Consider the following 26,333-nt stretch of genomic DNA (forward strand, 5'->3'; position numbering starts at 1 on the left):
TTTAACATAATTTCTAGGTAACTAAAAAAATATTAAACTTCGTATACTGGTAGAATGTGTTTTTAAAACATCTTTTTCTTTTGGCTTTATTGAGAAAATTCTATAGTTTGTAAGATATTTGTTGTTGTTTTTTCTTCACTTTCTGCAATTTCAACCAATCACTGACGTCTATTGAAGTAAAAAAAACATTCTGTGCAGTATGAATATGTCCCTCGTTTAAGAAACAAATTGGGTTTATTTACATTTGTGAAGAAAAAAGATACCCTGACCCTAACCCTAAAAGAGATTGAAATGCAATAGATCGATACTAGGGTCATAATTACGGGTGACAATTTTAATATGACACCGCTAGAAAAAACTGCCGTTCAAACCGAAAAGATCCTTCTCCTTTTCTCTTTCTTTTCATTCTGTCCGTGTCACTCTTTCTTTTTTTCTATTTTATTTTCATATTTTTTTCCCTCTTCCTTTTCTTCTCTTTTTCTTTGCATCACTTTTCTGTTATCCATTTCCTCTTTCTCTCCTTTCTCTCTGTCTTACCTTCCCTCTCTTTCCCTTCCTTCTCTCTGTCTTACCTTCCCTCTCTTTCCCTTCCTTCTCTCTGTCTTACCTTCGCTCTCTTTCCCTTCCTTCTCTCTGTCTTACCTTCCCTCTCTTTCCCTTCCTTCTCTCTGTCTTACCTTCCCTCTCTTTCCCTTCCTTCTCTCTGTCTTACCTTCCCTCTCTTTCCCTTCCTTCTCTCTGTCTTACCTTCCCTCTCTTTCTCTTCCTTCTCTCTGTCTTACCTTCGCTCTCTTTCCCTTCCTTCTCTCTGTCTTACCTTCCCTCTCTTTCCCTTCCTTCTCTCTGTCTTACCTTCCCTCTCTTTCCCGCGTTATTTACTGCCGAGCACTTCATTTAACCGGAAGCAAGGAGTCTTAGAGGACCATATGGCTGATGCAATATAAAATCCTCTCATTCGCTCTTTCACTAAATATTACTCGATCTGCGCTGGTCAAGACACAAAACAACAAAGTAGACATCAAATATAAACACACACACATACATACTTCATAAATTTAAGAAGAAATATCCTAAACAATGGCTGATGACGAAGTGGTAAGTGATTTGAAATTAGAAGCTTATTAAGAACTGGGAGGGAGTCTTTTGAAGTTCATCGTGTTGCATGTTATTCGAGCGTACCTTTGAGATTTTTAAATGGTATAATATGATTCGTTGCTGAATTCTATATATAATAGATTTGATTGTTCTTATATTAAAATGTTTTCTCTAAAAATATGCTCTGTATGGTTATATTAACGTCTGATTTATCGTTTAGAAGACTAAAGTAGAATATTTTTAATTAAATAATTGGTAATCTTTCGTTTTAACTCGAAATAATGTAAACACTGAATCGGCCAAACATACATACATACACACACACACATACATACACACACACACATACATAGATACATACACACACACATACATAGATACATACACATACATACACACACATACATAGATAAATACACACACACACATACATACATATACACATACACCGAGTAAAAAATTTCAGTTATCTCTCTCTTTCACACATTACTCTGTCTCTTCACACACACTAATAGAAGCACTTCACTTACACAACATACTGTCTGTCTCCCACACACATGTACATCAATGCTTCCCATGCACGGTAACTTCAAAAGAACTTCCCTCGTCATACAATCGCTTTCTCTTAGTCTCTTTCGCTCTCATTACTTCAAAAGTTCCCGCAAGCCCATATGTAAAAAAGAAACAAGAAGTTTTTTACGGAAATCGACGGAAATGTCTACTAGAGACGAAAGATTGCCCACGTTCTTTTGTTCATCCACAACGCTGTTAGCATTTAAACATGCTCTCATGGATAAAAAAAAAAATAAGGCAGTTACAAGTCATCTCTTTCATAATCACAGGTTACTGTATTAAAAAGCGAAAATTAAATGATAGCATTGATTAAATACACCTCAATATAAGTTTTAAAAAGACCGGGTTGTCACGATGCGATTGCCTCTAAGCGGATCTCGACTCGTTCAGGACAACTGACCTAGGGCTAAACAATAGGGAAATGATGAGGCATGCTCACTAAGGAGCGACGAAGTGGTTACTTCCCGTGCTGGCAGAAACGTTAGCACGCCGGGCGAAATGCTTTGTGGTATTTCGTCCGCCGCTGCGTTCTGAGTTCAAATTCCGCCGAGGTCGACTTTGCCTTTCATCCTTTCGGGGTCGATTAAATAAGTACCAGTTACGCACTGGGGTCGATGTAATCGACTTAATACCTATGTCTGTCCCCTCTATGTTTAGCCCCTTGTAGGTAATAAAGAAATAGGTATTTCGTCTGCGTTACGTTGTGAGTTCAAATTCCGCCGAGGTCGACTTTGCCTTTCATCCTTTCGGGGTCGATAAATTAAGTACCAGTTACGCACTGGGGTCGATGTAATCCACTTAATACCTATGTCTGTCCTTGTCTGTCCCCTCTGTGTTTAGCCTTGTGGATAATAAAGAAATAGGTTACTTCCCGTGCGAGAAATAGCAGTCAGATCTTTTTTTGTAGTCGTCCTGCTGCTTGGACGAGTGACTGGGACAGAATGAGTAATTTCTATTTTATCGTTATTTTCTCCCTGTTTGAAAGTATTGTGTCATTATCAGAAATAAAAGGCGATCTTATGCCAAGTAAAATTTGGTCAGTATATTTGTTGTCGGTAATAAAATCGAGTGGCAGGTACTTTTCAAGAAATTTTCGAGGCTAACGCAAATGCGGATTCTTGGGTTTTTACATATCGGAGATTACGATTGTGAACTTGTCACTAGGGGGTCGTTCTTCCATTGACCTAGGAGTAAAGGTATCTGTTTCGTTAGAATGGCCGCGAGCTGGCAGAAACGTTAGCACGCCGGGCGAAATGCGTGGCCGTATTTCGCCTGCCGCTACGTTCTGAGTTCAAATTCCGCCGAGGTCGACTTTGCCTTTCATCCTTTCGGGGTCGATAAATTAAGTACCAGTTACGCACTGGGGTCGATGTAATCGACTTAATACCTATGTCTGTCCTCTGTGTTTAGCCCCTTGTGGGTAGTAAAGAAATAGTTATTTCGTCTGTCTTTACGTTCTGAGTTCAAATTCCGCCGAGGTCGACTTTGCCTTTCATCCTTTCGGGGTATATAAATTAAGTACGAGTTAAACACTGGAGGTCCATGTAATCGACTTAATCCGTTTTGTCTGTCCTTGTTTGTCCCCTCTGTGTTTAGCCCCTTGTGGGTAGTAAAGAAATAGGTATCTGTTTTGTTAGAAACAAAGAGAGAGTGCGTAATTTTACCTACCCCCCCCCCCCCCAAATTTAAATGTATATAAGAGTGGAAATTTCATTAAAGCAGGTCTGTAACATGGAAAAATGTGGGTATTTTAACGTTGTCGAAACATCAATGTCTACAGTTTTAACCAAATGAACTGCGTGGCACATTGGGCGTCTTCTACTGTAGCCTTGGGCCGACCAAAGCCGTGTGAGTGGATTTGGTAGATGGAAACTGAAAGAAGCCCATCGTATATATGTATATATATATATATATATATATGTATGTTTGTGTGTCTGTGTTTGTCCCCCTAGCATTGCTTGACAACCGATGCTGGTGTGTTTACATCCCCGTAACTTAGCGGTTCGGCAAAAAGATTTTGATAGAATAAGTACTGGGCTTACAAAGAATAAATCCCGGGGTCGAGTTGCTCGACTAAAGGCGGTGCTCCAGCATGGCCGCAGTCAAATGACTGAAACAAGTAAAAGAGAGAGTATAGAACATGCACTTTACATACCTGTTTCCACTATCAATTTTCAAAAAATGTCCAAGCTGAAGCAAAATGAGTAATGATTAATTAAAATACTTCCTTCACTAATTGCATGGTGCACACATATATTCCGAAGAGAGCCACTCCAATGGATTGTGAAGAAACTATGTTTTAGATTTAAACATCATCATCATTTAGCATCCGCTTTCCATACTAGCATGGGTTGGACGGTTCAACTGGGGTCTGGGAGGCCAGTAGGCTGCACCAGGCCCAGTCTGATCTGGCAATGTTTCTACGGCTGGATGCCCTTCCTAACGCCAACCACTCCATGAGTGTAGTGGTTGCTTTTTACGGCCCACCGTCACAGGTGCCAGATGGGGCTGGCAAACGGCCACGGTCGGATGGTGCTTTTTACGTGCCACCGGCATGGGGACCAGGCGAGGCTGCCAAACAGCCACTGTCGGACGGTGCTCTTTATGTGCCACCGGCACGGGGTCCAGGCGAGGCTGGCAAACGGCCACGGTCGGATGGTGCTTTTTATGTGCCACTGGCACGGGGGCCATGATTGGATGGTGCTTTTTACGTGCCACCGGTACGGGGGCCAGGCGAGGCTGGCAATGGCCACGATCGGATGGTGCTTTTTATGTGCCACCGGCATGAGGACCAGGCGAGGCTGGCAACGGCCACGTTCGGATGGTTCACTTACGTGTCACCAGCACTGGTATCACAGCTACAATTTCCATTGATGTTGAGTTTCGTTAATTCCCAATTGTGTACCATTATTCCCTTGACCCAGATATTTTAATTTTTGTTTCATTTCTAAACTTTCTGATGTCTAAGGATAAATATTGAGCATTCCTACTAATGTGTATACCCCCCTCCCCGCTCCCGACTTTGTTGCCTCATAACTTCCAAAAAAAGTGGATAATTTTTAACGAAATTTTCAACAAATGCCAGCTAGATATTATACAAGGATTTGTTTGAAAGAATTTCTCCGAGGATTTCGGAAAATTCGCACGATCCGACTTTCTTTCCTTGTAACTTTCGGGAAAATGGGTGTTTTTTTTTTTTTTTTTTTTGATGAAATTTTTTACAAATATCCTTCAAACAACATAGGTTGTAATTTTGGATAAATGGAGTTTCGGATCAGGAATCCCACATAATTTGGAATTTCTCTGTTTTGACTGGGATTTTTCCAATTTAATCTGCAGTATCTGAGCAGTATTTTTGAAAATTTCATTAAAAAGTATCCGTTTTTATGGAAGTTATGAAACAAAACAGTCGAGAGGGGTTAGGGTTAGGGTTGTTCCATTGAGTTTAAAAAATAATGAATCTGAATGCCTTGATGAAGCAGGCGTTCCAACTGAGACCATTCCTTGTCATTTCAAGAGAACAACATTACCCAATCATCATTGTTTAACGTCCGTTTTCCGTGCTAGCATGGGTTGGACGGTTCGACTGGGGTCTGGGAAGCAAGGAGGCTGCACCAGGCTCCAGTCTGATCTGGCAGTGTTTCTACAGCTGGATGCCCTCCGTGAGGGTGGTGCGTGCTTTTTACATGCCACCGGCACAGGTGCCAGACGAGTCTGGCAAATGGCCACGATCGGTTGGTGCTTTTTACGTGCCACCAGCACAGAAACCTGCCAAGGCGGCGCTGGCATCGGCCACCTTCGGATGGTGCTTTTTACATGCCACCTGGAACAGAAGCCAGTCAAGGCGGCGCTGGCATCAACCACGTTCGGATGGTGCTTTTTACGTGTCACTGGCACAGAGGAACAAATTGTCAAAATTGTAGCAGAAAAGATAATTCCTCTCTGGCAAAAGGCATCTATCTCTTGAGTCAGTTAAACCGAAAATCTTAAAACTTTTATCTAGACTACTAAGCATTACTAAATCTGTGGAAAAAATGTGCCAGTGTTAAAGACAAAAAAAAAAGGGAATGCTTTTTATATGCCTCCAGCACAGGTGCCAGGGGTGGCTGACAACGGCCACGATCGGTTGGTGCTTTTTACGTGCCACCAGCACAGAAGCCAGTCAAGGCAGTGTTGGCATTGGCCACGTTCGGATGGTCCTTTTTATGTGCCACCGGCACAGAAGCCAGTCAAGGCAGCGCTGGCATCGGCCACGTTCGGTCCTTTTTACGTGCCTCCGGCACAGAAACCAGTCAAGATGGCGCGGGCATTGGCCTCGTTCAGATGGTCCTTTTTACATGGCACCGACATAGGTATCACAACTACAATTTCCATTTGATATTTATTTTGATGTTGATGTACTTGACTCAATAGGGCTCCTCAAGCACAGCAGGTCAAGGGCCACCAGCACATGTATTCTCCATTTCTTCAGATGGTTGAATGTGAGTATTCTTTCCATCACCTACTTATTTATCCATCATTTCTAGGGTCTTTTTCTCTCTTCTTCGTTTCAGCTGCCCTTTGACCCTTCATTGAAGAAAAAGAAGAAGAAAAAGAAAACTCCTTTTATGGAGAGTTCTGAAATGGATGGCACCAGGATGGATACCCCGGCTGCTGATGGCACTCCGAGCGAGTCTACACATGATCAGACCGAGGGAGACATAGATCTTCTCTGTGACAAGTTAGACCAAGGTTCGTTGACTCTAAACTATATTTTGGCCTAACTCTTCGTTGTTTTTACTCTTTTACTTGTTTCAGTCATTTGCCTGCGGCCATGCTGGAGCACCGCCTTTAGTCGAGCAAGTCGACCCCGGGACTTATTCTTTGTAAACCCCCAGTACTTATTCTATCGGTTTCTTTTGCCAAACCGCTAAGTGACGGGGACGTAAACACACCAGCATTGGTTGTCAAGGCAGCGAGCTGGCAGAATCGTTGGCACGCTGGGCGAAATGCTTAGCGGTATTTCGTCTGCCGTTACGTTCTGAGTTCAAATTCCGCCGAGGTCGACTTTGCCTTTCATCCTTTCGGGGTCAATAAATTAAGTACCAGTTACGCACTGGGGTCGATGTAATCGACCTAATCCCTTTGTCCTTGTTTGTCCCTTCTGTGTTTAGCCCCTTCATCATCATCATCGTTAAGCAATGCTAGAGGGACAAACACAAACACACACACATACATACATACATACATACATATATATACATATATACGACAGGCTTCTTTCAGTTTCCGTCTACCAAATCCACTCACAAGGCATTGGTCAGCCCGGGGCTATAGCAGAAGACACTTGCCCAAGATGCCACGCAGTGGGACTGAACCCGGAACCATGTGGTTGGTTAGCAAGCTACTTACCACGCAGCCACTCCTGCTTGGTTTTCCATGCCTGCACAGTTCAAGAATTTGTTGTGTCCAATTTTCTACCACCGAACATCCTTCCTGTTGCTAACCCTCTTCTGTTTCAAAAGTAGGCAATATTTTCTCATGGCTATATATGTATTCTTAAGAAGACTAAAATCAGATCTCATTGCTGTATGCCAGGACAGGGAGACACACACACACACTCTTTGCTAAAAACTCCATCCGTTATTCTTTTGTTAGAAAGAGCATTGTTTGGTTGTTTGAGAATAATAAAAAGAGTGCATTCTTTAGATAACATTACTGCTTCATTCATTTAACATCATTTGTTAATTACCCATCACAAACTGGCAAGTATTCACACCATCAGAAAGATATAGAAAATGAGTTTGATTTACGCTTAACCCTTTCCTTACTGTATTTATTTTGAGATGTTCTGTGTTTCTTTCAATTACTTTAAATATAACAAAGAATTGAGTAAAATAACTTCATTATCATTCAGCTAGTGTTAAGAACATAAACTGTGACTAAGGTTTGGGGGAAGATTTTAATTCAAAACTTTTGAAAACAAGACATTTGTACTCGGAGCCAAAGGTAGTTTCAGCCAGGTTGGTAACGAAAGGGTTAAGTTAGTTTGGGGAGTGTTTAGTCAATAACATCTACCCCTGTATTTAAGCGGTTACTTTATTTTCAATGCCTCTGAAAGGGTTTGTGACAGTCTTTCCTTTCAAATCCGTGTCTGGTTAGGGTAAATGTTACCTAACTTGGAAATAAGTGGGGATGGGCATCAGATGGGCATCAGGCTGTAGAAAATCTACCTCAACAAATTTCATTTGACCTATGCAGACATGGAAAAGTGGATGATCATAGGTATACTCTGCCACCTGTGCATATGTGCAGGACCTTATGCACATTTTAGAATTCCTAGAGCAGTGTTTCTTAACATAAAGAAACCTTTATTTCTGCAAAACATGATGGATTGTATAAAATTAAAATTTTTTTTAATCATTTGCTGGGTCTGGAGGGCTGATGAGATTGATGCCAAAGTTCCTTTTGAGCCTTTGTAATTAACCCTTTCGTTACCGTATTTATTTTGAGATGTTCTGTGTTTCTTTCAATTACTTTAAATATAACAAAGAATTTAGTAAAATAACTTCATTATCATTCAGCTAGTGTTAAGAACATAAATTGTGACTAAGGTTTGGTGGAAGATTTTAATTCAAAACTTTTGAAAACAAGACATTTGTACTCGGAGCCAAAGGTAGTTTCAGCCAGGTTGGTAATGAAAGGGTTAATGCCTGTAGGACGGAAGGATTGGGCATGTAGAGTTTTGAAGGTGAGGAATGCCTTGACAAGGTGGTTTGAACACAAGCAGCTCTGAGGAGTAGAGGCCTGTGTGGTAGCAGAGAGAAAAAAAACCGTGCTGGAGGGACAGAAACTTGAACATGTGCAGCAGTGGGCCTCACCTGAGCTTTGTAGATCATCAGTAATTATTAAGGACTGAAGTATGCTCTGGCCCAGTTATTGAGATGCAGTCACAACTATGTTGAGGATGTGCTTTTCTTGGGATAAATTCTCAATGATTACCCATGCATCTATGGAAGATGGATGCTGAACATTGATGATAATGATGAATGAATCTCAACAATTTTCAGGGCTCTAGATGAATGTTGTTTGTGGTTTGTATATGAAGGTTGCTTTGATGTTTTCTCGATGTGAGTAGTGTATGTGTTTTATTACTGTTGGAAGCGACAAGATGGGTATGTCCCCATTGGAGTATACTTTCAAGGTCTGTTTGTTGTGGAATGAGTGTGGGTTTGAAATGTATTTTACTCTTTTACTTGTTTCAGTCATTTGACTGCGGCCATGCTGGAGCACCGCCTTTAGTCGAGCAAATCGACCCCGGGACTTATTCTTTGTAAGCCCCCAGTACTTATTCTATCGGTCTCTTTTTGCCGAACCGTTAAGTGACGGAGACGTAAACACACCAGCATCGGTTGTCAAGCAATGCTAGGGGGACAAACACAGACACACAAACACACACACACATACATATATATATATATATATACAACAGGCTTCTTTCGGTTTCCATCTACCAAATCCACTCACAAGGCATTGGTCGACCCGGGGCTATAGCAGAAGACACTTGCCCAAGATGCCACGCAGTGGGACTGAACCTGGAACCATGTGGTTGGTTAGCAAGCTACTTACCACACAGCCACTCCTGCGCCTATTTGTATATGAAGGTTGCTTTGATGTTTTCCTCAATGTGAGTAGTGTATGTGTCTTGTTAGTGTTGGAAGCGACAAGATGGGTATGTCCCCATTGGAGTATATTTTCAAGGTCTGTTTGCGGAATGAGTGAGGGTTTGATATGTATATTGTGTGTAGATAGTGCATGGCTGGGGGAATGTTAGGAAGCAAAGGGTCCTGCTATCTGTATAAGACTGGGTGTTGTTGGGTGTGGGTGAATGTGATTGCTGTATTGATGGAACAAAGTGGGAAACAAAACGAAACCCTGGAACACACCAAAGTTGATAAATGAGAGATAGAAACAGTTCCATTAACAAATGCAACAGGGGTGGGATCTGATCCGAGAGATGAGACAGGTAGAGCCCTAAAGATGGCCAGTTCATCATCATCATCATCGTTTAGCGTCCGCTTTCCATGCTAGCATGGGTTGGACGCTTCAACTGGGGTCTGGGAAGCCAGAAGGCTGCACCAGGCCCAGTCTGATCTGGCAATGTTTCTATGGCTGGATGCCCTTCCTAACGCCAACCACTCCGTGAGTGTAGTGGGTGCTTTTTACGTGCCACCGGCATTTTTATATATATATATATATATGTGTGTATATTTGAAGACCATGACCACTAGGTGGACAGCCGTATGCTAGAAGTAGATCACTTACGATCAAACTACAAAGAACGGAATGTTCTCTAGAGGAAAATTCAGCAGACAAGACAGATGAAAATTTGCCATACTGTTGTCAAAAGCATGGTTGGTGTCAAGGACAACGACATTGTTTTCACCAAACTTGATTTTCGTCTTTCGTAGCAACTCGTATTTCCTATTTGCTTACCCTCTGTAGTTCTCTAATGACATTGTTTCTCTGTAATTCTAGACTTCTCTCTGGAACTCACAAAGAAGAAGAAGAAGAAGAAGAAGCCTACAGATTTGGATGAGCAACCAGACAGTGCCCCGGTAAGTATTGCTTGAGTTTCGTGCTCAGTGGTGGTCGTGCAGGGCCACTGGTTGTAATGTTTACAAGGAATGTAAACATTGTGTCATTGTTTACACCTGTCGTCCAATGTCAACACAAGACGTGCACACACACACACACACACACTTTTATATATGTAGCTGTGGAGGCGCAACGGCCCAGTTGTTAGGGCAGCGGACTCGCGGTCATAGGATTGCGGTTTCAATTCCCAGACTGGGCGTTGTGAGTGTTTATTGAGCGAAAACACCTAAAAGCTCCACGAGGCTCCGGCAGGGGATGGTGGTGATCCCTGCTGTACTCTTTCACCACAACTTTCTCTCACTCTTACTTCCTGTTTCTGTTGTACCTGTATTTCAAAGGGCCGGCCTTGTCACTCTCTGTGTCACGCTGAATATCCCCGAGAACTACATTAAGGGTGCATGTGTCTGTGGAGTACTCAGCCACTTACACGTTAATTTCACGAGCAGGCTGTTCTGTTGATCGGATGAACCGGGACCCTCGTCATCGTAACCGACCGAGTGCTTCCGTATATATGTAGCTCAAACGCTTTAGTATTTAAACCAGTGATGGCTTGAAGGATATTGAGTTTAATTTCATAACCAGCTGATCTAGCAAGCGGGGTCTCATATCAGTGAGGGGGGGGGTGCATTGATGCCGTCGAGAAGTAGGCCCCGAAACGGCGCGCATTCTCTCCTGATGACCCCATACACTTGCTGGCTTCCGGTATGTGGAGTTTTTGACTGGTAGCACTTGCATGTGCAAGTTGTTTGCAAGACATCCAAATATTCTACCTGTTTTATGTCGAAACTCGCCGGATCCAACCTCTCAAACCTACCCTGCAATGTCAGTCGTCATCATCGTTGTCATCATTTAACATCTGCTTTCCTTGCTGACATTGGTTTGGTTGGTTTGACTGGGGGCTGGCAAGCCAGATGGCTGCACCAGGCTCCAATCTGATCTGGCAATATTTCTACAGTTGGATGCCCTTCCTAATGCCAACCACTCCGAGAGTATAGTGGGTGCTTTTTACATGCCACTGGTATGAGGGCCAGTCAGGCAGCACTGGGGAATGACCATGCTTGAATGGATGGTGCTTTTTACGTAGCACTGGCAACGACCACTCTCAAATGATGCTTTTTACGTGCCGCTTGCATGGGTGCCAATCAGGCAGTACTGCATCGGCCATGACATAGACATCACTTGGCTCAACAGGTCTTCACAAGCACAGTTTATTGCCCAATGATTGAAGGGTACTCTTAAATGGGCTGGTTATGGTGCACTGGGATAGGCCACGGTTACGGTCTCACTTGGTTTGCCGGGTCTTCTCAAGCACAGCATATCTTTAAAGGTCATGCTTTGCCACCTCACCCAGGTCTTCCTGGGTCTACCTTTTCCACAGGTTCCCTTTACTGCTAGGGTGTGGCACTTTTTCACACAGCTGTCCTCATCCGCATGCAACACATGGCCATACCAGTGCAGTCGTCTCTCTTGCACACCACATCTGATGTTTCTTATGTCCATCTTTTATCTCAGGATGCTTGACATTACACATCAAGTGGAGCATACTAGCTTCATTTTTGGTAAGCTTGTGCATGTCCTCAGCAGTCACGACCCATGTATCAACGACTAGTTTTTCCCCCCTGGCATGTGGCAGAAGCTGTTTATTGCCCATGAGCATCTGCCACACACAAAAACTTTCTTCCCAGTTAGCCTTCCTTTGATATTGCTGCGCCTCTTATGTGTCCAAAGCTTACGCCAGATACATCTTATGGAGTTTCTACTTATGCCTTTTCTACAGATCAAGTAGTGCCATCTACCTGAAGGGATTTGTGATTTGTCAGCCTTCCTACTTATTAAGTCTTTGGTTTTTGCTAGATTGACTCTAAGGCCCTTCAATTCTTGACCTTGCTTCCTCACCTGAAACTCCTTCTCTAGTTCTGATAGTGACTCGGCTATTAGAGCAAGGTCATCAGCATAGAGGAGCTACAAGGGGCAGCCTATCTTGAATTCCTCTGTTATTACCTGGAGGACTATCACGAATAAGAGGGGCTGAGGACTGATCCTTGGTAGATCCCTATCTATTCTTCACTATACTCGTTGCCAACCCTCACCTTACTGACAGCGACCCTGTACATGACTTGTACACCTCTCACTAACTACTCATCTATCCCTACAATTTCCACATTGACCACCAGATAAGGGATCAGGGGACCCTGTCAAAGGCTTTCTCCATGTCAACAAAAGCTGGGTACAGATGTTTATCTTTGGCTAGGTATTTCTCCTGCAGCTGTCTAACCAGAAATATAGCATCGGTGGTGCTTTTCCCTGGCACAAACCCAAACTGCATCTTATCTAAACTGACTCTCTCCCTAATTAGCTAAAGCCATTTAAGGTGGTGCCTTGACATGGCCATAGTCAAATGACAGGAACAAGTAAAAGGTAAAACAACAGTGGAAGGGATTAGAATTTTCTCCCCACAGTAGAGAGTTCCTTCTTTTCTTTCAAAAATGATTGTAGCCTAGTTTAGTATGATTTATGTGGTGTTGTGTAGTTTCTGGACTGGCCATACAGGAGCACTGTGCCATACAGGAATTAGATAATTAATCTGTGTAGCCCAACCTAGCTGTTGTCACATTTCTTGACTAAGGACTTTATGGTCTGAAATATTGAAATACACACACATAAATATATATATATGACGGGCTTCTTTCAGTTTCTGTCTATTCGCCTTACTGGCACCTGTGCCGGTGGCATGTGTAAGTAAAAAGATTCGAGCGAGGTCGTTGCCAGTACCGCCTGACTGGCCCTCGTGCCGGTGGCACGTAAAAAGCACCCACTACACTCTCGCAGTGGTTGGCGTTAGGAAGGGCATCCAGCTGTAGAAACTCTGCCAGATCAAGATTGGAGCCTGGTGCAGCCATCTGGTTCGCCAGTCCTCACTCAAAATCGTCCAACCCATGCTAGCATGGAAGGCGGACGTTAAATGATGATGATGATAGCTCGGGACTAAATTACTATTAGTATTATTATTATGTGGTTTATATTCTTGCTTTCAGGAAACAGCAAAAGACAGCAATGAGTTTGATGTTGGAGACCCCGTTCAGAATGATGACGATGACCTAAACTTGTCATTGCCACGGAGGAAAAAGAAGAAGAAGAGGAAGGTGATTAACTTGGATGATCAAGCTGAGGAGGAAGAAATGGCAGATGATGGCAAGTGGCCCCTTTTTTTTTGTGTGTGTGTGTCTCCCTTGCATAATTGGCACAGGTATGGCTTTATAAGAGTGGAAAGATCCCTCTGCGAGACATGGGCTCAGGGAGGTTCTAGGTGATTGATATGCCAACAAGGAGAGGTCAAGTACCCGAGGTAGTGTTATCGACACCTTCACTTCCAAATTGGCCTCATATCTGTCTAAGATATCAGCTTTTCTTCCATCCGGGAGTGGATAAAACACAAAACTGGTGTTGATTTAATCCACTCGTGCCCTTCTCCAAAATTTCAAAGCTTGTGCCTCATTTAGAACCTGTTATGTTCTGAGTTCAAATCTTACTGAAGTTAACTTTACCTTTCGTCCGTCCAGGGTCAATAAAATACGGTACCAATGAAGTACTGGAGACAATGGTATCAGCTAGCTCCCTACCCTTAAAATTTTTGGCTTTGTGTTTTGATCAGAAACCATTAAGTCCCTTTTGCTGAATCACAAAGTTGTTGAACAGTGGTAGGGGATCAAATACACACAGATATATATGCAATAAACTTTTTTCAGTTCCCATCTACCAAATCCATTCACAAGGCAAAGGTGAGAACCTGGCAAGTCTGTTGGAACATTGGAGGAATACCTTGTGGTGTTTCTTCCATTTCTTTTCCTAGCTAAAATTCCACCAAAGTCAATTATATCTTTTGCGCTTTTGGGATCAATAAAGTTCCAGTTGAACACTGGGGTTGATAAAATTGTCTTACCCCTTCCATCAAAATCAGAAAGGATTATTATTATTATTGTGTGAGAGAGCAGTCCATGCCATCAAAGTGACACTGGGGTACAATATACGAAGCCCAGTATACCCATCATGACTACCCGTCTGATAAGGGTACACCAGGCACATGCATCACAACCATATGTGCGCGACATGGTGATCTCATAACAAGATAAACAGCACATGACCTTGCGGGTGGGGCCCAGTTAGAATTTTGTTCTGGTTGGGTGACACTGGGCTAATATATACAAAGCCCAGTATACCCATCATGACTACCCGTCTGATAGGGGTACACCAGGCACATGCATCACAACCATATGTGCGCGACATGGTGATCTCATAACAAGATAAACAGCACATGACCTTGCGGGTGGGGCCCAGTTAGAATTTTCTTCTGGTTGGGTAACTCATCCCACTCAAAAGGTCCCTAATTTAGGGTTGTTTAAGGATGTTGAATGAAACACCCATGTTTCCAGAGGTGAATCATTCAAACCCTAAAGAATTCCTCTCAAAAGACGGCTATGGTACTCCCCCACTACTTCTGCTCATGATCAGAGATGCACATATCGTCAGCCACTAAGGGACATGCTCAACTGGTTACGGTCAAACAACTGACAAGCAAATCTGTGGTATTGAGCAGAATATTTGCCGTAACCCATCTTTTATACCAAGACAAAACAATGTACATGATAACATTTCCAGTCAGTTAAGATCAGAAGCCACGAGAACCACTGCCTGGTACTGCATCAGGGCATTATTATTATTATTATTATTATTATTATCATCATCATTATTATCATTATCATCATCATTATTATTATTATCATCATTATTATTATCATTATTATTATTATCATCATTATTATTATCAATATTATTATTATTATTATTATTATCATAATCATTATCATTATTATCATCATCATCATTATTATTATCATCATTATTATTATTATTATTATTATTATTGGCAAGCTGGCAGAATCATTAGCATACTGGCCAAAGTGCTTTGTAGTATCTTGTCTCCCACTACGTTCCAAGTTCAAATTCTGCCAAGGTCAACTTTGCCTTTCGTCCTTGGGTCAATGTAATCAACTCATCCCCTCCCCCAAAATTGCTGCCCTTCTACCAAATTTTGAAACCATTATTGTTATTATTATTATTTCTTGTTTTTAGATGATGATGAAGAAATTGGTCGTAGCAAGGCTTGGTATGGTTCTGATCGTGATTATACATATGAAGAGGTATTTTGAAATTTACCCATTTCTTGAAAAATCTTGTTTGTCGTTGCTAATAGTGGTGGGGTTAACAGGGCTTATGAGCCTTACTAAAAGGGACACCTCACAAAATGATTTTAACCCTTTCGTTACCAAACCGCCCAAAGCCGCCCGAAAAAAATTTTGGTTAATGTGACCAAACCGCCCGAATTTACCTATTCATATTTAAATGAGAATATCAGAGTAAATCTCTTTAGTACATTCATGAAAACACGTATTATACTTCGTAAACAGTTCAACTACAGTTTTGTACAAAAATCGAAGTGTAATTTTAATTCCGTGAATTTTGAGAGATTTTTTTCTGAAATTTGTTCCTATTGTGTTTTCAAAATTTGTAATTCTGACAAAAAATGGATACGAATTTCATTATATCAAGCAGCGAGTCAGAATTCGAAGGATTTTCTACTGAAGACCTTCATAAATCTAACTCTATGACTGAAAAAAAAAAGCACATGGTATTTGATAATGAATCTGATGTTTCATTTTCCGAAAGTGAAAACAGTGAATTCGAGAGCTCCGACAGCAATAAAGAAAACGAATTGGCACCTGAATGGAGTGAAAATTTAAAAACTGTTTCGGTGATTTTTCTGAAGAAACTGGACCAAGCCACAGACTTTCCCAGAGGAGTAAAGCCTTAGACTATTTCTTTTTACTTTTTCGAATGAGCCTATTTGATATCATTACGGCGAAAACAAACCGTTACGCTAAACGTAAACAAAGCGAAAGAAACGATAGTTTGTGGTTTCCCCATAACCTTAAATGAAATTAAGACTATTTTGCCGTAAATATTATTATGGGTATCAGAAAGTTACCCAGAATAACAAATTCTATCGTAAAATTTTGTTGTATACCCAATTGAATATTAGCTAATAACCCATTTTCTATAGCGATGTTTGAACAAAATTTTAATTTTATATTTTGTTGAATTTACCTGTATCTACCTGCAATTAGAGTCACTTTGTGACAAAAATTATAGTATAGAATTGGTTGAGAATATTTCATTAAATTATCTTCCAAAAATCAGATTAATATATTGATAAATAAAAAAGTTATAGTTGTTTAATGAAACCAGACTAAATTTATGATTACGTTAGAAATTAATTGAAACACATAAGGGGTGTATTTTGGTCAGAAATATAGTAACGAAAGGGTTAAACAGGTCCAGTGGTTTGGTTAAGAAATTTGCTTTCCAACCACTTAGTTTCAGGTTCTGTCCTACTGCACAGCAGCACTTTGAGCAAGGGTTTGAGGATTTTGTGAATGAATTTTGTAGACTGAAACCATAAGGTCCCCATTGTGTGTGTGTGTGTGTGGGCAGACCTGGGTGTATTTTTTTTGTGGCCGCGCACCAGGGCGTCTACGTTCGGTGACCGCAGTCACCTCCCCAGGACCTAGTCCCACGCCCAGCAACCTAACTCAGAGGCGAAGGGGAACCCGGGGTGCCGGTGTATTAAGGTGGGCGGCTGCCACCCGTCGAGGAGTAGGGCTCCACCGAAGCGAACTGAGAGCATGTCCGCCGCGAGGGGGGGGGGCATCTGGCCCAAGATGCCGGTGTATTATAGTTGTCGGTGCCACTCACCCCAGGACTACACCTCCCGGGATGTTCCGGTTATTAAGGTGGGCAGCGCCACTGCCGATTGTCTGCATGTCCCCGAGCGAACCAGCAGGGAATCGTGGGGCCCCGACTTTAGTGGACTAAGCCACACGACCAGGGGGGTGAATCCATCCGCCGGGACTGGCTGCACATCCCCTCGATGCACGGATCATAACCTTACCTGAACGTGTGTGTGTGTGTGCGCGCAGAGAGACCATGCCAAAACAGCTGTTGGAACCTGACACAGTATTGCTGCTCATCGGATCCAGTCTAAATGTGTGGCCCATGCCAGCATGGGAGATGACTGTTCATCATCATCATCATCATCATCATCATTTAACGTCCGCTTTCCATGCTAGCATGGGTTGGACGATTTGACTGAGGTCTGGTGAACCAGACTCCAATCTGATCTGGCAGTGTTTCTACAGCTGGATGCCCTTCCTAACGCCAACCACTCCGAGAGTGTTGTGGGTGCTTTTACGTGCCACCGGCACAAGGGCCGGTTTGGTGGTACTGGCAACAGCCACACCCAAATGGTGCTTTTTATGTGCCACTTGCACAGGAGCCAGTCCAGCGGCACTGGTGACGACCTCGCTCGAATGTTTCACGTGCCACCAGCACAAGTGCTAGTAAGGCGACGTGGTAACGATCACGCTTGAATGGTGTGCTTAACGTGCCATTGGCACGAAGGCCAGCTTGTTGCTCTGGCAACGATCTCACTCGTTTGGTACTCTTAGCGCTGCACCAGCAACGGATGCCAGTCACTGACTTTGTTCAATGACGATAACAATTATGATGTGTGTGTTTGTATGTTTACATGTAAATGTTGATATCTCATGACTTCCTTTGAACTAAATGTTGGATATAGTTTACTTTAACCCTTTAGCACTTAAAACCCTAACCCTAACATATTTATGTTCAAACAAGCCATATCTGGCCTTTCCCACTTACTCTACTGTGTCATTCTAAAAATAAATTAACCACATGGGCAAAATCTTGAAGCTATGAGATAATGCATGATTAATTCAATGCAACGGGAATAAATTAGGAATACATTTACCAGAATAATCTAAACACTAATGGTTTAAATTCCTTGTTGGCATTCTGACCACTTGCTCTGCACTATCAAAGACCAGTGGAGACATTATAAAGTTCTTTAGTTCACAAGACAGGTATAACAGGCAAGCATCCAGGCATAAGGCATTGCTTCAAATATATCACCCTCACAACTCCTGTTAGATTTTGAGAAGAGGTGCTGGTGGCACGTAAAAAGCACCATCCGATCGTGGCCGTTTGCCAGCTTCGTCTGGTCTCCGTGCCGGTGGCACGTAAAAAGCTCCATCCGATTTGTGACACCAGCATCAGTTGTCAAGCAATGCTAGGGGGACAAACAAAGACACACAAACACACACACGCATATACATATATATATATATATGTAGAAAAATACAAACTGGGACAAGAACGTAAAACATTTAGAAGACGATACAAAAAACACTGACGGGACATTCGAAGCCTTCAATCTTCAGTCAAGAACCGGATCATCCTAGCAATTTCGGCTGATTAATCCTGATATCGCTCCGATCCGGCCAGCCCCAAGGAAAAACTAAGCTACGAGCATTAAATTTCTTGGAAAAAGGATCGAATGTATACGAAACAGGGACAGAAAAACGGACGATGCCACACGAATATAAAATACAAAAAACAATAATGGTAAAAACAGGACAAAACCGACGGGCTTCTTTCAGTTTCCGTCTACCAAATCCACTCACAAGGCTTTGATCGGCCTGAGGCTATAGCAGAAGACACTTGCCGAAGGTGCCACACAGTGGGACTGAACCCGGAACCATGTGGTTGGTAAGCAAGCTACTTACCACACAGCCACTCCTGCGCTTTGCATTTAATTCCTTTTATTGCATTCATCCTTTTAGTTTGTCCTTTGTTTTGCTGTTTCAGTTACTTACAAGAGTATTTGACATCATAAGGGAGAAGAACCCAGACATGGTTGCCGGGGAGAAGAAACGGTTTGTCATGAAACTGCCTCAAGTATTGAGAGTCGGCACAAAGAAGACGTCTTTTGCTAACTTCTCTGAAATATGCAGATTGTAAGTCATTTGTTATTTGTCTTTATTTCTTCTCTGGGGGACAAAAGAGTGGCTGATTTCTTAAGAATGAGTTGGGAGTGTATGTATGTGTCTGTGTTTGCTTCTGGCACCAACAAGTATGTTCTCCAAAATGGTTCCGTTATACATGTCCTACAAGCAGCTAAGCACGGTTTCACCCGGTCTGTTTGGATGAGGTGGCTGTAATCGTTTTCGGTTAGGCATAATCTATAACAGCATTTCTCAACCATATCATTTCGGGTCCCCTGTTTCGATTGGAGCCTCCGGCTATATGAAAATTTCTTGACCGCACCCCGTCAGAAAACAGCTTCTAAGCAACTGGTTGCTTTAATGGCAGAAGAAAGTGGGAAATTCTATTGGAAAAGTTTTAATCGATTTTCTCGGTAAGTATGGTGGCTAGAAAAAAAATACAGACTGCATTCCAATCTATACACCCATCTCCACATGTGTGCCATTTTTCACACAAATCCACCCAGCCGTTTGACTGTGAACCTCAAGACATCACTCCGTGGCTGAAGAAAGAGGGAAATTCTATTGGAAAAGTTTTAATCGATTTTCTCAGTACGTATGGGAGCTAGAAAAAAAATACAAATTGCATTCCAATCTATACACCCATCTCCATATGTGTGCCATTTTTCACGCAAATCCACCCAGCCGTTTGGCTGTGAACCTCAAGACAAGAAAGAATATAACGATTGCCCATGTCCAATTTATATTATAGATTATCTATCCCTCTCACTCTGCATATCTATGTAACATTATTACTTTTTGTTTCAGGCTACATAGGGAACCAAAGCATGTGTTAGCTTTTCTGTTAGCTGAATTGGGTACAAGGTGAGTAGACACTGTTTTGATTCTAAAATCTGTCAGCATTTGTAAGGTGGTTTTTTTTTTTGTTTTTTTTTTTCATATTTTGTTTCTCCTCTTTTCCCTACCATAATTATAGTTCTTTCTATTATAGGCACAAAGCCTGAAATATTTTAATGGGGTTGGGGCAAGTTAATTACAACGACCCCACTTCTCAAATGGTACTTAATTTATCGACCCCCGAGACGATGATGGGCAAAGTCGACCTTGGCGGAATTTGAACTCAGAACATAAAGACTGACGAAATGCTGTAAGCATTTTGCCCGGCTTGCTAATGATTCTGCCAGCTTGCTGCCACCACCATCATCATCATAATAATAACAACAACAATAAGGATAATGATGGTTTTTTAAATAGTTCCTCTTAATTTTTTCCATTTTGTGGAATTACATGGGTCTTGCTAGTAATAATGGCCGATGACAGTACTGACTGATTGGCACCTGTGCCAATGGATCATTAAAAGCACCATTCGAGCGTGATCGTTGCCAGGGCCACAGACTGGCTCCCATGCCGGTGGCACGTAAAAAGCACCATTCAAGCATGATCATTGCCAGCGTCACCTCACTGGCTCCTGTGCTGGTGGCACGTAAAAACAAAAAGCAATACATTTGTAATCATTTGTCAAAGAGTGAGTACATCTTTTTGAGACACTATATATACACCAGGCTTCTTTCAGATTCCATCTACTAAATCCACTCACAAGGCTTTGGTCAGCCCTAGGCTATAGTAGAAGACACTTGCCCAAGGTGCCCTGCAGTGGGACTGAACCCAGAACCATGTGGTTGGGAAGCAAGCTTCATATATACAGCAGGCTTCCTTCAGTTTCCGTCTACCAAATCCACTCACAAGGCTTTGGTCAGCCCAAGGCTATAGTAGAAGACACTTACCTAAGATTCCATGCAGTAGGACTGAACCCTGAACCATGTGGTTGGTTGGCAAGCTACTTACCACACAGCCACTCCTGCACTTCAATGATTTTTTTTTTCTTTTCCAGTGGTTCAATCGATGGTAACAACCAATTAATCATCAAGGGACGTTTCCAACAGAAACAGATAGAAACAGTTGTCAGGAAATATATTAGTAAGTTACAGTAACTACCATTTTTGGTCCTTCTTTTCTCTAACCACTTTTCACCTTGCACACTAACGAGCTTATTTATTTCGTTCACAAGAAAGGTAGGAGAGTCCAGTTTGCTGGACATTGTGGATCTTCTAGTTAACTAAACACTTTTAAACTTCGTATACTAGTAGAATGTGTTTATAAAACATCTTTTTCTCCTGGTTTTATTGAGAAAATTCTATAGTTTGTAAGATATTTCGTCTGAAAATCCAAGCATTTCGGCAATTTTAACCAGTCGATTACCTCCATTCAACTAAAATCATTTGCTGCGTCTAAAACTGAGACAACATCCTGTAACTAGCCCTAAACCTCCCCCTGATCTAATCTAACCCTAAATTTTTTTTTCTTAATCGTTAAATTAATTTAATTCTATTGCTTTAGTTTTTTTTGCACGCTTAACAATTAAGAAGAAAAAAAATTTAGGGTTAGTTACAGGATGTCGTCTCAGTTTTAGATGCAGCAAATGATTTTAGCTCAAAAGAGGGCATAGGATTGGTTAAAATTCGAAAAATTGAACTACATTAAACTTACAAATTACAATTTTCTCAAGAAAGCCAAGAGAAAAAAATGTTTTATTTTGACACATTCTACCAGTATACCAAGTTTTAAAGTGTTTAGTTAACTAGAAATTTTCTGCCATTCAAGAGGAAAAGATCCGACATTGTTGTAGAACTGAAAACGAGGTAATTTCTACTCTTCTCCTCTGGAAGCCATCTACTCACGATACCAGAGGGCGCACACTCTCCTACCCTGATGTAATTTCCAGGGATACAGGCATCCAGCAACAGGACCTCCGTAATGCTAAGATGGACCGTGAAGTCTGGCGTAGCATGGTAAATTCCATTGTCCCGACCACGGTCGAACAATGTTGATGATGATTTATGTCTTTGCAGCCCTTGCTGATCACTCTCCCTTTCTATTTTAAATCTGAGTAACCATATATGGGGAGGTACTGAGAAGCTCCCGCCTTTGGGTAAAAAAATAAATAAATACAGAAGGATCAGTTATGTAAAGTATACTAGCCATCTCATTCTGGCTAACCACAAAGGGTGGGTGTTACTGTAGCTTTTAACCCCAGGAGAACATCGTCTCCAGCTGGCTTTAGGCACACTTTCTGTGCACTTATGGTATTTTCAAAGGGAGGTCATCCCTCTCTCGTAAACCTAAGTGATACGCACGGACTACAGTTTCGAAGTATTTGCCTCTTGTCAACGTACGGTAATCACCGGTTTTCGATGAAGGGGGACCTGTTTGCAAATATCTATTTAATGTTTTTCCCAGTAACCACTGTCACTGATTTCGAAAAACTATCTGCAAGCAATAATAAATCTCTGAACGAGATGTAAACAGTAACCGCTCGACAACTAACCACAAAGGGTGGGTGTTACTGTAGCTTTTAGCCCCAGGAGATCATCGTCTCCAGCTGTACGTTGACAAGAGGAAAATACCTAGAAACTGCAGTCCGTGCGTATCACTTAGGTTGACGAGAGAGGGGATGACCTCCCTTTGCAATACCATAAGGGCACAGAAAGTGTGCCTAAAGCCAGCTGGAGACGATGATCTCCTGGGGCTAAAAGCTACAGTAACACCCACCCTTTGTGGTTAGCCAGATTGAGATGGCTAGTATACTTTACGTTGTCGAGCGGTTACTGTTTACATCTCGATCAGTTATGATTTTATTCAAAACGTTCCCCTCTCAGAATCACACACTTATTGTAGTGGTCCTTCCATTTTCCTAGGTCCTGTAAAAGAAGTCAGAAAGTTGAGCCTCCAACTGGGCCTTTCGTGATACCCTTAAAGCCTGGAGCTTTTCAGTACCTTCTTGGAGTATGTGTATACATGGAGGGGTACTGAAAGTTTCTGGCGTTGGGTAACAGAAAGTGCAGGAGAATCAGTTTATGATTTAATAAGCTCTGTAAATGAACTCAGAAAGTTGAGCCTCCAGCATGGCCTTTCGCAATACTCTTAAAGCTAGGAACTTCTACAACAAGGTCCTGCTCTGCCCACTTCTCATACTCTAACCCCTTCTATCTCCTGGCATAAACCCGCCACACCACTGTCTGCCTCTGGTTTTGATGTCTTGCGAGCCGTGTGGCAACATCACGAATACTGACGGAGCTAAATGCAGGATTTTTACACGCTGTAAAGTGGTTGGCATTAGGGAAGGCACCCAACCGTGGGAACTACCTGAGCAGCCACTGGTGCATGACGCAGTCTTTGGACCTACCAGATTCTATCAAGCTGTCCAGGCTAACATGGGACAGAGTCTCTACGTCAAGTCCTGTTTTGTCGTACTGTGACACCACATTATCTCCCTTCATTATGTAACTTCTCTCTCTCTCTCTCTCTCTCTCTCTCTCTCTCTCTCTCTCTCTCTCTCTCTCTAATCACAGCATTGTCCTCAATATTTCTCTTTCTCTCTCTTGTGCCTACACATTCAATATTTCTTCACACATTCTATTCTTCTCCTTAATTGACAACGTTTTAGAATCCTGTAATTTTTTTTACTCCCACTATCAAAGCGTTTTCAAACACCATCTGAGCGTGGCCGTTCACCAGGCTCATCTGACCCCCGTGCTGGTGGCACGTAAAAAACACCATCCGAGCGTGGCTGTTCGCCAGCCTTGTCTGGCACCGGTGTCGGTGGCATGTAAAAAGCACCCACTACACTCACGGAGTGGTTGGCGTTAGGAAGGGCATCCAGCCGTAGGAACACTGCCAGATCAGACTGGAGCCTAGTGCAGCCTTCTGGCTTCCCAGACCCCAGTTGAACCGTCCAACCCATGCTAGCATGGAAAGCAGACGTTAAACGATAATAATGATGATGATGATGATTTCTCTCTCTTTTGTTTGTTTGTTTGTGTTTCCTTGTCTTGGAATTGCAGGGGGATTTGGAACGTAACACCTGCAATAGTCAAGGGATTACTGTGTATTAAGTAATCTGGATGTGAAACAGTTAATTCAGTTTGCTTTTTTAACTTTTGACGGATATTTGTCCTCATCTTGTTTGTTGCTATCACAACGTTTCGGCTGATATACCCTCCAGCCTTCACGGGCATATGGCATAGTGGTTAAGAGCGCAAGCTACTAACCCCAAGATTCTGAGTTTGATTCCAGGCAGTGACCTTAATAATAATAATAATAATAATAATAATAATATAATAATAATAATATCGAAAAATACCTTAGGAATGAGAACCCAGATTGGAAATTTCCCCAAGGCACCTGATGAAGGCTTAGAGGGTATATCAGCCGAAACATTGTGTTAACAACAAACAAGATCATCATCATCATCATCATCGTTTAATGTCTGCTTTCCATGCTAGCATGGGTTGGACGGTTTAACTGGGGTCTGGGAAGCCAGAAGGCTGCACCAGGCCCAGTCAGATCTGGCAGTGTTTCTACAGCTGGATGCCCTTCCTAGTGCCAGACGAGGCTGGCAAATGGCCACACTCGGATGGTGCTTTTTACGTGCCACCGGCATGGAGTCCAGGCGAGGCTGGTAACGGCCACGATCGGATGGTGTTTGTTACGTGCCACCGGCACGGAGGCCAGGCAAGGCTGGCAACGGCCACGATCGGATGGTGTTTGTTACGTGCCACCGGCACGGAGGCCAGGCGATGCGGTGCTGGCAACGGCCACGTTCGGATGGTTCTCTTAAGTGCCACCGGCACTGGTATCACAACTACAAATTCCATTGACGTTGATCGATTTCGATTTTGATGAGGACAAATATGCATCAAATGTAAATAATGTACCCTAATCTTTGTTTAGACATCTTTCTCGGAGAAGGAAGTTTTGAAGATATCACCTGCCTAATTGCAAAGCTGGAGATCTTGTTCTCCCTTGTTTTCTAGATTACCTGGCTTTGTTGGGGAGAGTGCCAGCAATGTTGAGCAAATTGTCATTGACTTTGAATATTTGCATTGGCATTGCTGACAGCCGTTGTCTCTAACGTCTCCGATAAGATCATTTCTCAATGGTCCTGTTTTTCTATTATGTCTGTCAAATGTAAATAATGTACATAATTCCTCACCTCTTAAGTATAGAATCAATTTGCTTTGTTTGTCTTTTACAGAGGAATACGTCACATGCCATACCTGCCGGTCTCCGGAGACCTTGCTGCAGAAAGACACGAGGCTGTTCTTCTTACAGTGTGAGACCTGCGGTTCCCGCTGTTCTGTCACAAGCATCAAGTCAGGCTTCCAGGCTGTCACTGGCAAGAGAGCTGCTATCCGAGCCAAAAATGCTTAAGATTTCATCTCATATTCTTGCTCAACTTTGAAAGCCAGTTATTGTACATGCATGTGTGTGTGTGCGTATGCATGCATGTGTAGATGATACACACACCTTTACAAATATATATATATATATATATATAGTATGTGTATGTGTGTTGATATTTATATACATATATGTGCATACATACATTTATACATACATACATATACATTTGTATAATTGTTTGAAAGGTGGGGAAAAAAATAAAGGGAAAAATATTTAATAAAAAAGTGTTTTTTAAAATAAAAAAAGAGAGAGATGAGGAACAGTTAGAAGGTACAAAATGGGTCTTTTGTTGCCAAACATATAAGGAACTAATTGAAATCAAAACAAATAAAGGATGTCAAAATTGTTGTGATCAGTTCTTCGTCTAAGATTCATCTCAGCTTCTCACATTATGAAGGGCTTTGATGATCTCTCTTTTTAATCTTATACTTGTTTCAGTCTTTAGATTTTGGCCACGCTTGGGCCCTGCCTTGACCTTTTAGTCAACCTCCTCCTCCTCCCCTTATAAAATCAGTACCCCCATGATATTTCAGGGAGGTGTGGCTGCTATTCCTAGCAAATCAGCTAAACCATGGTCAGACTTTCTGGTCAAGATGGTAAGCCATCTGATAGAATTTAACTCAGGTAACTTATAAAATCAGAAATATTCTTTTCTGCTCAAGGCCCAAAAGTTTCGGGGAGGGGCCCAGTCAATTAGATCAACCCCAATACGCAACTGGTACTTAATTTATCGGCCCCGAATGGATGAAAAGTAAAGTTGACCTCCGTGGAATTTGAACTTGGAATGTCCAGAGAAAATGAAGGTTA

General features: G+C 42.2%; 1 protein-coding gene across 1 annotated transcript; it reads left to right on the forward strand.

Annotated features, from left to right (window-relative positions):
• Positions 1–879: 879 nt before the first annotated feature.
• LOC115221461 (eukaryotic translation initiation factor 2 subunit 2) lies at positions 880–25,632 on the forward strand. Its single transcript, XM_029791645.2, has 9 exons — positions 880–1,095; positions 6,222–6,399; positions 10,186–10,265; positions 13,341–13,497; positions 15,436–15,503; positions 19,087–19,235; positions 20,031–20,087; positions 21,115–21,200; positions 25,318–25,632. Exons 1-9 carry the CDS (start codon positions 1,078–1,080, stop codon positions 25,491–25,493), a joined length of 969 nt encoding a protein of 322 aa, XP_029647505.1. The 5' UTR covers positions 880–1,077; the 3' UTR covers positions 25,494–25,632.
• Positions 25,633–26,333: the final 701 nt, after the last annotated feature.

This window comes from Octopus sinensis, linkage group LG18, assembly GCF_006345805.1.
Source record: "Octopus sinensis linkage group LG18, ASM634580v1, whole genome shotgun sequence".
Classification (NCBI taxonomy): domain Eukaryota; kingdom Metazoa; phylum Mollusca; class Cephalopoda; order Octopoda; family Octopodidae; genus Octopus; species Octopus sinensis.